We start from the raw sequence: 13,958 nt of genomic DNA, 5'->3' as shown, positions 1-13,958 counted from the left end.
GTGTGCTCAGATGTTTGCATCGGTTGTAACCCTATGGAGTAGGTACTATCACTGGGCCCATCTTTTCTTTATGAGGCATAGAGGGCTAAGTGACTTTAAAATTATTTATTAAATTTTTTTGTGAGTACATAGTAGGGTTGTGTGTGTGTATGTGTGTGTGTACGGGGGTACATGAGATATTTTGATATAGGCATGCAAGGTGAAATAAGCACATCATGGAGAATGGGGTAACCATCCCCTCAAGCTTTTGTCCTTTGAGTTGCGAATACTCCAGTTCCACTGTTTATTTTAAAATGTACAGGTAGGTTATTATTGACTACAGTCACCGTATTGTGCTATCAAACCTGGGTCTTACTCATTTGTTCATTGCTTTAGTACCCATTAACCATCTTCACCTCCTCCCAGCCCCCCGCTACCCTTCCTAGCCTGTCTGGTAATCATCCTTTTACTCATTATGTCCATGAGTTCAATTGTTAATTTTTAGGTCCCACAAATAAATGAGAACATGTGATGTTTGTCTTTCTGTGCCTGGCTTATTTTATCTAACATAATGATCTCCAGTTCTATCCACGTTGTTGCAAAAGACAGGACCTACTTCCTTTTTATAGCTGAATAGTACTCCATTGTGTGTGTGTGTGTGTGTGTGTGTGTGTGTGTGTGTGTGTGTTTCCTTTATCCATTCATCTGTTGATGGATACTCAGGTTGCTTCCAAATCTTAGCTATTATTGTAAACAGTGCTGCACAGACATAGAAGTGCAGATATCTCTTTGATATACTGATTTCCTTTCTTTTGGGTATAAACCCAGCAGTAGGATTGCTGGATCATATGGTAGCTCAATTTTTAGTTTTTTGAGGAACCTCCAAGTTGTTCTCCATAGTGGTTGAACTAATTTACATTCCCACCACAGTGTACAAACATTCCCTTTTCTCCATATCCTCACTGGCATTTGCTATTGCTTGTCTTTCCATGTTTAGTGCTTCCTTCAGGAGCTCTTGTAAGGCAGGCCTGGTGGTGATGAAATCTCTCAGCAGTTGCTTGTCCATAAAGGATTTTATTTCTCCTTCTCTTATGAAGCTTTTTTGGCAGGATATGAAATTCTGCATTGAAAACTGTTTTCTTTAAGGATGTTGAATATTGGTCCCTACTCTCTTCTGCCTTGTAGGGTTTCTGCAGAGAGATCTGCTCTGAGTCTGATGGGCTTCCCTTTGTGTGTAACCCGACCTGTCTCTCTGGCCGCCCTTAGCATTTTCTCCTTCATTTCAACCCAGTGAATCTGACGATTATGTGTCTTGGGGTTGCTCTTCTCAATGAATATCTTTGTGGTGTTCTCTGTATTTCCTGGATTTGAATGTTGGCCTGCCTTGCTAGGTTGGGGAAGTTCTCCTGGATGATATCCTGAGGAGTGTTTTCCAAATTGGTTTCATTCTCCCCGTCATTTTCAGGTACACGGATCAAATGTAGATTAGGTCTTTTCATATAATCCCATATTTTGTGGAGGCTTTGTTCATTTCTTTTTCACTCTTTTTTTCTCTCCTCTTATCTTCCTGCTTTATTTCATTGAGTTGATCTTCAATTTCTGATGTACTTTCTTCTGCTTCATCAATTTGGCTATTGAAACTTGAGGTGTTCTGGTTTTTGGTGATTTCAGCCTTTTGCTTGGTTTCTTCCCATCTTTGTGGATTTATCTAAGTTTGGTCTTTGATGCTGGTGACGTTTGGATGCGGTCTCTGAATGGACATCCTTTCTGTTGATGTTGAAACTACTACTTTCTATTTGTTAGTTTTCCTTCTAACAGTCAGGTCCCTGTGCTGCAGTTCTGCTGGAGTTTGCTGGAGTCCACTCTAGACCCTGCTTGCCTGGAAATCACCCGTGGTGGCTGCAGAACAGCAAAGATTGCTGCTTGTTTCTTCCTGTGGTAGCTTCATGCTAGAAGGGTACCTGCTGGATGCCAGCCAGCATTCTCCTGTATGAGGTGTTTCCCAGTCAGGATACATAGAGGTCAGGGAGCCACTTGAGGAGGCAATCTGCCCCTTATCAGAGCTCGAGTGCTGTGCTAGGAGATCCCTTGTTCCCTTCAGAGCTGCCAGGAAGGGACATTTCCTGAACCCAAAACCACCCCTTTCCCAGGTGCTCTGTCCCAGGAAGGAAGGTGCTTTATTTACAAGTCCCTGGTGGGCTGCTGCCTTCTTTCAGAGATGCTCTGCCCTGCAAGAAGGGAGTCTGGTAAGTCAGCCTGCAGAGGCCTTGATGAGCTGCCGTGGGCTCTGCCCAGTTGCTGTGTAAATTTCCCAGCGACTTTGTTTACAGGCTTGGCTAAAACCCTACCCCAGCCTCAGCAATGGAATACGCCCCTCCCTGCACTGAGATCAAATGTCTCAGGTCCAGCTCAGACTGCTGTCCTAGCTGCGAGAATTTCAAGCCAGTGGATCTTAGCTTGCTGGTCTTTGTGAGGGTGGGACCTGCTGAGCCAGATCCCTTGGCTCCCTGCCTTCAATCTCCTTTTTCAGGGGAATGAGTGGTTCTGTCTCGCTGGTGTTCCAGGTGCCGCTGGGGTGTGAGGATAAAACAAAATAAAGCTGCTGCAGCTAAAACAGCCACCCACTTTTGTGCTGGAAACTGGGGGTGCTGGTGTTGTAGGCACTGAGGGAATCTTCTGGTGTTCGGGTTGTGAAGACCGTGGGAAAAACACAGTATGTGAACCAGAGTGCCAGAATATTGGGAAAAGTCCCTAGTGGCTTCTCTTGGCTTAGACAGGGAGTACTCTGGCCCCTGTGCTTTCCTGGTGAGGTGATGCTCCACCCTGCTTCCGCTCGCCTTCCTTGGGCTGCATCCACTGTCTAATCAGTACCAATGAGATGGACCTGGTACCTCACTTGGAAATGTGAAGATCACTTGCCTACTGCCTCTCTCTTGCTGGGAACTGCGGATTGGAGCTGTTCCTATTTGGCCATCTTGCTGTCTTTTGAATATAAGCCATTTTAATTGGGGTGGGATGACACCTCATTGTAGTTTTGATTTGCATTTCTGGATGATCAGTAATTTCGAGCATCTTTTCATATGCCTGTTTACCATTTGTTTGTCTTCTTTTGAGAAATGTCTGTTTAAACCTTTTGGCCTTTGTTTGATTGGATTATTATATATTTTTTCCTATAGAGTTGTTTGAACTCCTTATATGTTCTGGTCATTCATCTCTCATCAGAGGAGTAGTTTGCAAGTATTTTCTCCCATTCCGTGGGTTGTCTCTTCACTTTGTTGATTGTGTTCTTTACTGGGCAGAAGCTTTTGAACTTGATGCGATTCCATTTGTCCATGTTTACTTTGGTTGCCTATGCTTATGGGGTATTGCTCAAGAAATTTAAGTGACTTTCTTAAGAAAAATAGCCTATGTTTGAGCCTCTGGTGACTCAGAACCCCCAGTCTTCCACTGAGTTACTGTAGAGCTGGAACTGTGTTGATGCTAAAGGGATGGGAGCACTGAATCCTTTATATGGCATAACCTGTGCCTAAATGTTTGTCTGCATTTGAGACTTCACTGTGGAGATTGGGTATATTTTGGTGGGTTTAAGCTTACTCTTAAGAATTCTATGAAAAAATGTTTTTCAGGCTAGGTATGGTGGCTCACACCTGTAATCCCAGCACTTTGGGAGGTGTAGGTAGGTGGGTAGATAGCTTGAGGTCAGGAGTTCTAGACTAGCCTAGCCAACATCGGGAAACCTCGTCTCTACTAAACATACAAAAATTAGCCAGGCATGGTGGCAGATGCCTATAATCCCAGCTACTCAAGAGGCTGAGCTGGGAGTATCACTTGAACCCAGGAGGCGGAGGTTGCACTGAGCTGAGATCCTACCATTGCACTCTAGCCTGGGTGACAAGAGCCAGACTTCATTTCACTCACAGAAATGAAGTGAGTGAATCATTCAATGATGAGGTTGAATCATTCAACCTAATCATTTCACCTTTAGGTTATCACTTGGAGCAGCTCAAGTTTGTGGTTGACATTCTCAGTTAAAAGAACCTTTCGTTTTTGTCCTTAGGAGAGAAAGCAAGTAATTAATTTCACTTTGGTTTAGAAAAACAGCAGTATGGAATTTATCTTTTGATAAATGCAAATTATGAATGTTGGAAAAAAATGCCTTCTCTGCAGCTAAGGCACCCCTTGGGCTGTTAATCATGTGAAATAGGTAATCAGTTATGTAAGTCAGAATGCTGGCAGTATATTAAACCAAGGTTCATTAAATGACTGCTTTCTATGTCATAGGCCAGTTGTCTTTCAGTGGGAATGTACTTGGATGGAAAGAAATTATTTAGTCGATATATTTGGGGACAAGGATCGTATAAGGCATTTGTTTTTAGTTTACTTCCTGTGTTTCCTTCTTGGTTAAAAAGAATGGTATCGGGCTGGGCGTGGTGGCTCAAGCCTGTAATCCCAGCACTTTGGGAGGCCGAGGCGGGTGGATCACAAGGTCAAGAGATCGAGACCATCCTGGTCAACATGGTGAAACCCCGTGTCTACTAAAAATACAAAAAATTAGCTGGGCATGGTGGCGCGTGCCTGTAATCCCAGCTACTCGGGAGGCTGAGGCAGGAGAATTGCCTGGACCCAGGAGGCAGAGGTTGCGGTGAGCCGAGATTGCGCCATTGCACTCCAGCCTGGGTAACAAGAGCGAAACTCCGCCTCAAAAAAAAAAAAAAAGAATGGTATCAGTATTGGTCTGGGGAGTTAACCAAAATCTAAAGCAACATCTCATCTCTTTGTTTCTAACAAAACTTTAAAGTTATTTTAATGATAGTGAAAACTGATGACATCTGTCACCTAGATAATCTCCATTCATTTCATGTAAAAGACTTTGCCTTTAAGAAAAAAGGCCCCTCCCCCAATAAAAAAGAAATTTAGAGCCAATCTATCTCTTCTTTAGTAAATGTTTAGAAGGAACTGCTATGTAAATTATGCTCATAAACTTTTATGTAAAGGGTGACATGTTACATACTAAACTCTTTAGATGAAAAAAGGAAAGTGAAGATGGAAGTAAGAGAAAGAAAAGAATCTCATCTAGGCTTGGGCAGGAATGGGAAGTTAGGAAGACACAGCAGGCTATGAGTGCGAGGGGGCGGCTCTTGCTCAGGTGCTTGTAGGATTTGGGATTCCCGGTGAGTCCGTCTGTGATCTTGTGAACTGGCAGTTTCAGCAAACAAACCTGTACCACTCCCTTGTTATTATTCTGTGAAATCATACAAGACAAAGCATTACTAATTGATTAATTCAACCGATGGTCGTCTCTGTTTGGGATCCTCACGATTACCCCTAAATTCGGTGGTTTGCCGGAAGTACTCACAGGACTGGACATGTAGTTGTACTCAAGGCTACACTTGATTAGAGCTGAAGGATACAAAGCACAGTCTGCAAATCCAGAACTGGCACAGGCTTCCGAGGACACCTTAATTCCTCCAGCAGTGGGTGAAATCCAGGAGAGACCTGGCACAGGCTTCCGAGGACACCTTAATTCCTCCAGCAGTGGGTGAAATCCAGGAGAGACCTGGCACAGGCTTCCGAGGACACCTTAATTCCTCCAGCAGTGGGTGAAATCCAGAAGAGACCTGGCACAGGCTTCCCAGGACACCTTAATTCTTCCAGCAGTGGGTGAAATCCAGGAGAGACCTGGCACAGGCTTCCGAGGACACCTTAATTCCTCCAGCAGTGGGTGAAATCCAGAAGAGACCTGGCACAGGCTTCCCAGGACACCTTAATTCTTCCAGCAGTGGGTGAAATCCAGGAGAGACCTGGCACAGGCTTCCCAGGACACCTTAATTCCTCCAGCAGTGGGTGAAATCCAGGAGAGACCTGGCACAGGCTTCCCAGGACACCTTAATTCCTCCAGCAGTGGGTGAAATCCAGGAGAGACCTGGCACAGGCTTCCCAGGACACCTTAATTCCTCCAGCCTTGACTTTTGACAATGTGTGTCTAGTGTTGTCTACCAGGGAAGCATATTATAGACTCAATACCCAGTCTTTTTACTGGGGGTTGGTCATATAGGACCCTATGCCTGGCATGTTCTAAACTTTCAGACTCCGGAAGGAATGCAGGTGTTCAGCATGAACCCATATTGTTTGTACAAACAGTCTAGGCACAGTGGCCTGGCCTTCAGTTAACTGTTGACTGGGGAGCACCCCCAGAGCCAAAGTCCTTGATGCCAGCCAAGGGCTGACCTTGCAAGCAGCCTTTCTAAGGAGAGCACTGTGAGGTCTGCTGCATTAATCCTTTTTCCACCCAGAGCCAGCACCGTGCTATGTGGAGAATGAGACAGGTCATGGAGTTTATAGTCTAGTTGAAGATGCTGACGTCTAATTAAAGTTCCTACTAATAAGTAGGAGATTTCAGCTTGTGACGCATGTCTTGAAGTGTAAGAGCAGGGTACAGTGAGATCATAGTGCAGCAGTGTAGTGAGAGGAGAGCGTGTGGTTGCTGAGGGTGGCTCCAGTGAACCTGCCTTGCAGTTGGCTAAATGTCTCACTCAGCCGCAAGAGTAGAGGGCATTGAGGGCAGATAGCAACAAAGATCGTGAATGAGGAGGGGAAAAGAAGCTCTTGGCGTGCTGGAGGAATGAAATGGGGAAGAATGGGGCTAAGAGGCGTCATTGCACTGACCTTTCCCTTTCCATCCTACAATTGTACTGGTATTTCCCTTTCCATCTTTCCATCCTACAATTGCACTGGTCTTTCCCTTTCCATCCTACAATTGCACTGGTCTTTCCCTTTCCATCCTACAATTGCACTGGTCTTTCCCTTTCCATTCTACAATTGCACTGGTCTTTCCCTTTCCATCCTACAATTAGACTGATTTTCAGCACTAGTTTGGGACTCCAGGGGGCTTGTGCTGCAAAGATCTCTTTCCACCTGTTTATCAAAGCCTGAGATTGGCAGTCAGATTTTTAGATTTATAATTTGAAGTAAATGTGTAAAATGTAATTCCAAATTGGAGGTAGCCCTGACCAATAACACTCCTGTTAAAATGTAATAAGCTGAGACAGGAGGAAGTGTGAAGAAACACAAGGCAGTTTGGCCTTAAGAGCTGACATCTTGCACTTCTTTTTTCCCTCCAACCTTAATTTTTGCTTCTGTGGCCAGCAAAAAACTACAACATATTTAACTTCTTTGTGCTTCTTTTTTGTGTTATATAATTCATTTGTTCAGTAAATGTTTTGAACGTTGATTTACTGTGTGTCACATACTTTATTCTCTGAGGCTTAACTGGGCTAGTATGTGTAGCGTGTGTAACATAGTATCTTATATCCAGAGAGCATTCAAGGTAGGCCAGCTGTTATTCACAAATGCTATTAGCTGTTTTATCTTTTTGGTAGGGAAGGCGGTGAAGCTGTTGGAGTGTAGATGCAAGAGAGGGAAATACAGAGAACGAGGTGTCGAAAGTTGAAGGTTGGGATTCTGAAAGCAAACTTACATGATTTTAAAGTCATTCATCTGCTGATCTTCATTTGCTTTTGGACAAATTAAGGGAAAGTTTTACATAGATGCATATGCATACAACCTAGAACAATTGTGTGCAGGTTGGGAGAACACACACAAGTTACCAAGAGCATTGCCATCGAGCAGTATGGCAGTACCGCCCTGCTTATGTGATACAAGATACTTTTGTTTTAACTTGACAGATTCTGTTAAGGTGCTAAAGTTATTTATACAAAAATATATATTAAGAAAATTTACTACTTGCAGTATATGTTTGGAATTATCTTTTGAAATTGGTAAGAATTTTTAGTGTAAATGCATATACATACTTATCTCTTGGTGCTTGGAAAATATGAAACCATGCCACGCTGTGGGAGGTCTGTGAAGTTCCTGGATTTTCCTTTCACTAAACATTTCGGTTGTGGGACGATGTCCTCTCTGCTCATGAAGCCCGTTGGTGTCACAGAAGCCTTGTTTCCTCAGGATTCTGCCTGAAGTTCAGTTGTTATCTGACTTCCTCAATGATTAATTCTAGTTTTGCCCCCTGGGTTTGTAGATGGAAAAAAACAAGAAATGAATAAACCAAAAATATCATACCTGTTTTACTTAGTAACATTCAGATTAAACAGCAATGACCATCAAGAATCTTGTGTTCTTCAAACTAAACATTTGTACTCATTCACCCACTCATGTGACGTGCACTTCAGCCCCCTCATAGTTCAAGCTGTTCCTTGATAACTGAACTGTTATAGTTCAGTAATTAATAGCATGAAAGGGTGGTATTTTCCCCCAAATTATCTTACAGCAACACTGACACTTTAAGAAGCTGAAAGTGTTTTACTTATTGTTCGTTTCTCTACTAAACACAGAAGAAATTACAAAATTGAGATTATATGATAAAGGATTATTGGCTATGTATTCCTTCGAATATTTTTTTAAAATAAGGTTTTTTTCTAACCTATCTGAGTTTAGTTACTTGACATACTGGAAATTTAATTTATTTTCCCTTTTCTGTGATAGGGGAAGGATAGAGGGCTTGATAAGATATTTAATGGGGGAGGAAAGAATTCTTTTAGAACAAGAAGATGTGTTTTAGCGTATGTAAAAGCACTGTGATATGGAATTGTAGGAACCAGAAGTCAGGTTTCCTGGGGCAGAGGTATAATGGGAGAGGAGGAAGGGTATACTGGACACTTGCCATATGCTTCTGACTGGTTTTTAAAATTATTGCAGATACAAAATTTGGCTTTTCTCCACAATTAAGATGGTAGAATTAATACCGAAAGAAATGCTTTTTCCTAATTCTTACAGTAGAGCCTTTATTACCTATGATTACTAATTTAACATTATTTCTTAGAATGAGTAAACAGCAATTTTTAGATTTTGATTTGAAAGTAACTTTTAAAATAAATAATTTCTATGAATATTAAGGTGGTAAAACTTCAGAAATAATAAAGGCTTTAGCTTTTTATTAGGATAATGCTTTGTTTTAAAGACACGTTTGAGGATATATTAGAAATGAACCTACATTTGCATCTAGTTGGTGATATAATCACAGAGAGATGAATATTTCAAGTGACGTTAAAACAGTGTGTCCAGGCGCGGTGGTGGCTCACGTCTGTAAGCCCACCACTTTGGGAGAACGAAGCAGGCAGATCATGAGGTCCAGAGATTGAGACCAGCATGGCTAACATGGCAAAACCCCGTCTCTACTAAAAATACAAAAAATTAGCCGGTCATGGTGACAGGTCCTGTAGTCCCAGCTACTTGAGAAGCTGAGGCAGGAGAATTGCTTGAACTCAGGAGGCGGAGGTTGCAGTGAGCCAAGATTGCACCACTGCACTCTAGCCTGGGCTGCAGAGTGAGACTCCATTTCAAAAAAAAAAAAAGAAAAAGAAAAAGAAAAAACTGTAATAATGTGTATATTTGTAGTGGTATAGATCTTAAAGGATAAAGAAACTCACCTGATATATTTATTGTGTGATAGAACGATGAATGATGATATAATTTAGTTCCATTTTCCCGAAACTAAAATACTACTGTTTATTGAAAGGAACCAGAGATCCTGAGGAGAAATGTCTGAATCTACATCTGGGGCAGAAAGTGAACAAAAGGAACCTAAGATATCTCATCCTAGAAGACAGGATGGAAACTGTTGAGACGTATAGGTTCTTGTCAGAATGGCTGAACTCGCTTAAAGTGACTCTTCTGACTGGCTGCAAGATGGGACAGTGTGAGCACCAGTTAAGGATAATAGTTACAATGGAAGAAACAGAACAAATTTATTTATTCAAATATGTGATCTAGTAGTAATACTGTTATTTTTTAGTTGTTTACCCGTGGGAGAGTGTTACCGTATCCACTCATTATTTTGAACACTGGTGAACAAGGGGAACAAATGAAGCATTTCTCTTGTTTGGTCTGGATGAACTGTCCCACTGGGCAACCCCACAGTGGATGAAGTTAAGTTTCTTCTCACAGTATTTCAGCTAATACATGATGAAGGCAGGATAGAATGAGGAAAGTCACCATTGTCAAGCCCCACTGAATTAATCACTCAAGAGCCGCTGCTGCCGCTGACATCATAAAAAGGAGAGAGAGGGGAGGCCGAGGCGGGTGGATCACGAGGTCAAGAGATCGAGACCATCCTGGTCAACATGGTGAAACCCCGTCTCTACTAAAAATACGAAAAATTAGCTGGGCATGGTGGCGCGTGCCTGTAATCCCAGCTACTCGGGAGGCTGAGGCAGGAGAATTGCCTGAACCTAGGAGGTGGAGGTTGCGGTGAGCCGAGATCGCGCCATTACACTCCAGCCTGGGTAACAAGAGTGAACCTCCGTCTCCAAAAAAAAAAAAAAAAAAAAAGTAGAGAGAGCTAGATGATGTGAGCTTCTGACAGAAGTACGCAAAAGCACTGAGCAAATTGCCTCGACCTTCACATGGAATCTACTCTCTTCAGGCCTTGAGATCTAATGTCAGTTTGCAGGAAATGCAGAGAGGAGAAGATCATGCTGACCCCCATGACCCCCACAGGGATAAAGTCACAAAAATCCCGATCAAAGTCAACCACAGGACTAAAACCTAATTTATTCAAAAGTAAGTTAGAATGCGGGAAAGTAAGAGATGGAGGGGAATATTACAGGACCAAAGATACCTGAATATAATTTTAAAAATGAAATACCAAACTACTGCAACATGTTGAATTTACTTATGTCCTAGTTCAGACCAACAACCCTTAAAAAAATAAAATAAAAATAATAGAGATTTAGAGCTTGGGTATTTTTTGATAGAATTAAAAATAATAGGGCCAAGTGTGGTGAGTTATGCCTGTAATCCCATCACTTTGGGAGGCCGGGGCGGGTGGATCACGAGGTCAGGAGTTCAAGACCAGCTTGTCTAAGATGGTGAAACCCCACCTCTATTAAAAATACAAAAAAATAGCCAGGCGTTGTGACAGCCACCTGTAATCCCAGCTACTTGGAAGGCTGAGGCAGAGAATTGCTTGAACCCGGGAGGTGGAGGTTGCAGTGAGCCGAGATCATTTCACTGCACTACAGCCTGGACAACAGAGTAAGACTCTCTCAAAATAATAATAATAATAATTTATGTTTAGGCATGATAGTAGCATTTGTGCTTAGAATAGTTTTACCTTTTAGAGATACATGTTGAAATGTATGAATATATTAAAGTAATTTCTGGAATTTGCTTCAAAATTATATGAGGGGAGAATAGGGGGTAGAGATGGAGAATATTGACTGTGAATTCATAGTTGTTGAAGCTGGCTGTTGAGTACACAGGGCTGTTATATTTTTTGCGTGGTTTGATAAAAGTTTTAAATGTATATTTATACATATGTGTACATGTACAGAATCTTCATCTGAAAAAGAAAGTTGAATTTGTGGCTTGCAGAAAGCAAAAGCCAAAAGGGTAGCATAATAACATGTTACATTATCAGAAGCGTGTAAGATTTCCATATAGACAGAAGAAAAGTAGCCTCAATACTACTATATTTTAAAAAAGATATAAAAAATGCATCCTTGTTGGTGTTATTTTGTTACTGATATTTTGCATTAGTATTTATGGAAACTCAAAGGTGCCAATCCTTTTCATTACTGCTCTATGGTTCAGTGTCAAAATGTTGAAGTAGAGCTATAGTTATGGCTTTTATGTATTTCTTTAAAAGAGATACTCAGCAAGAAAACGAAGTTATTTCTTATCCAGCCCTCAGGTTGCTGGCTGAATTGTTAACCACAGAAGCAATTATTTTTACTAAAATATTTATCAGTCTATTATACCGTTTGTTGTATGTCTTCAGGTCAATGTTAAATCTAACCACTGCATGTACCACTCTGCTTTTCAGTTTGGTTTTGTTTAGATTGTAAGTCTTCGTGACATTTTCAGTGGGCACTTGCAAATTGCATTGTGAAAATTAATGAAATTCATCGGCTTTTCCTAACTTACCCATATCATTTAGTCTATCAATACCCGTGTGCTTCTCTTCTGTCGCTCATTACTTTTAACCAGCCCCTGCTCATTAGTACTCCTGCCAGATGTTGAAAAATGAAATAAAGATGAAAGTCAGTTTAATTAGTTTCATCTGTTTGCACTGCGACAAAATGTGACATAGATGAAAGGATGTAGTTTATTAGCAGAAATGATATATGTGAAAATACACTCATCCAAATATGCACAATTACCCTGGAATAGTTATCTGTATTAGTCTATGTGATTTACTGGTGGCAAATTTTAAATCATAGCCTATTCCAAGCATTTTCTGTTCTTATCCTAAATTTAGCTGTTTCTTCATGGAGTCTTGGTTCCTTTTATTGTGGACGACTGATATTAGAAACCAAGCTCTAGTGCCACATGTATGCAGTTGCACTGGGGCTTCTAGGCCCTCTCAGCTAACACAGCAACGTGAGACTTGTGTGTATTAACTAGATATACACATCTACCAGTATTCTTATATGTAACTATTTTTAATATTCCTATGTGTGACTATTTTTACTTGTATTGTCATACATGAGTTCACTGATCTCTCCAACTCGAATTCATTACCACGTGGATCATTCTGAACTCTTCCTTGTTTCAAGCCTGGAACATCCCACTCTACCACTGAGAAATCTTGTTTCCACCATCTACCACGTATGTGCGTAACTGGCCACTGTTCACCTGCACCCTCCTGGGGTAACAACTTTGCCAACTAGAGTATGGTGCTTATGTACAGTTTATTTTGCATTTAAGACCCCACTTAGTTTCAAAGTTATGCACATTAGCACCTTGTCCTCTGCCACCCCCTTGAAGGAGGTTGTTTCATACATGTGTAGTACATTTAGATTCTTTTGTTGCATTATGCTTTGCATCCCGAGAGCCCCTGACCTTGTAAGTGATTTTTTAAAATTTACATACATGATAGTTTATTCTTTGTGCTATAAAGTTCTACAGATATTTGGCAAATGCATAGTGTCATATATTCATCATTATAGTGTCTTACAGAATAGTTTCATCATCCTAAAAGGTCCCCTGTACTTTACACATTCATAGTTTGTCCTTTCCCCTTGCACTCTTGGCAGTCACTGATCTTTTACTGCCTCCACAGCTTATGCCTTTTCTCCAATGTTATATAGTTAGAATTACATAATATGTGTCCTTGTTAGACTGGCTTTTTTTCTCATAGTAACATACATTTAAGACTCATTCATGTTACTTCATGGCTTGTTAGCGCATATCTTTTTAGTGTGAAATATTTAGTTGTGTGGATGTATTACAGTTTGTTTATCCATTTGTGTATTGAAGGACATCTTGCTTCCAGATTTGGGTAATTATTAGTAAGGCTGCCAAAAACATTCAGATGCAGGTTTTTGTGTGGACACAAGTCTTCATATTTATTGGGTAAATGCTTACTAGTGTGATTTTTGGGTCATACAGAAAGACTATATTTAGCTTTGTAAGAAACTGCCAAACAGTCTTTCAAAGTCACTGTAGCATTTTGCATCCTTACCAGGATTAAATGAGAATTTTTGTTGCCTTGCATCCATGCCAACAATTGGTACTGTCAGTTTTTTAAAAAAATTTCAGCCATTCTAATAGGTGTGCAGTAGAATCTCATTTTTGTTTTAACTTTAGTTCCAGACTAACAAATGATCATCTTTTAAAATATTTATTGCCATATCTATATTTTCTTTCCGGAAGTGACTGTTCAAATCTTTGGGCTCATTTTTCAGTTGGGTTGATTATTTTCTTATTGTTGAGTTTAAAGAGTTTCTTGGTTTTGGATACATGTCTTTGATACGTAATTTGGCAAATATGACTTGCACAGTAATGTGTTGAGATGAAATGAGATGACTAGGAGGAATGAGTCAGTTATTACTTTATTTTTTAGCCTCAGTTTCTGAGAAAATGGAGAATAATAGTAACATAACAAGGAAAACCAAGAATTAAAATCTCTTTGGGAAGAAGTATGAAGGCGATAACTCATGTACTTTTGACTTAGGATG

The 13,958-nt window shown here is 40.9% G+C and overlaps 1 protein-coding gene across 13 annotated transcripts in view; it reads left to right on the top strand.

Moving 5' to 3' along the window:
• The window catches only part of PDE10A (phosphodiesterase 10A), a 684,633-nt gene that overhangs the window by 445,872 nt on the left and 224,803 nt on the right, over positions 1 to 13,958 (top strand). For 2 of the 13 annotated variants that reach the window (XM_078370443.1, XM_078370442.1), the window contains exon 2: positions 9,515 to 10,557. The exons of the other annotated variants lie outside the window; for them this stretch is intronic. In XM_078370443.1, coding sequence (XP_078226569.1) covers positions 10,434 to 10,557 — 124 coding nt within the window. In that variant the 5' untranslated portion in view covers positions 9,515 to 10,433. The remainder of the gene's footprint in view (positions 1 to 9,514; positions 10,558 to 13,958) is intronic. 13 annotated transcript variants of the gene reach the window in all.

This window comes from Callithrix jacchus, chromosome 4 (assembly GCF_049354715.1).
Source record: "Callithrix jacchus isolate 240 chromosome 4, calJac240_pri, whole genome shotgun sequence".
Lineage (NCBI taxonomy): Eukaryota > Metazoa > Chordata > Mammalia > Primates > Cebidae > Callithrix > Callithrix jacchus.
This window is presented reverse-complemented; position numbering and strand designations above follow the sequence as displayed.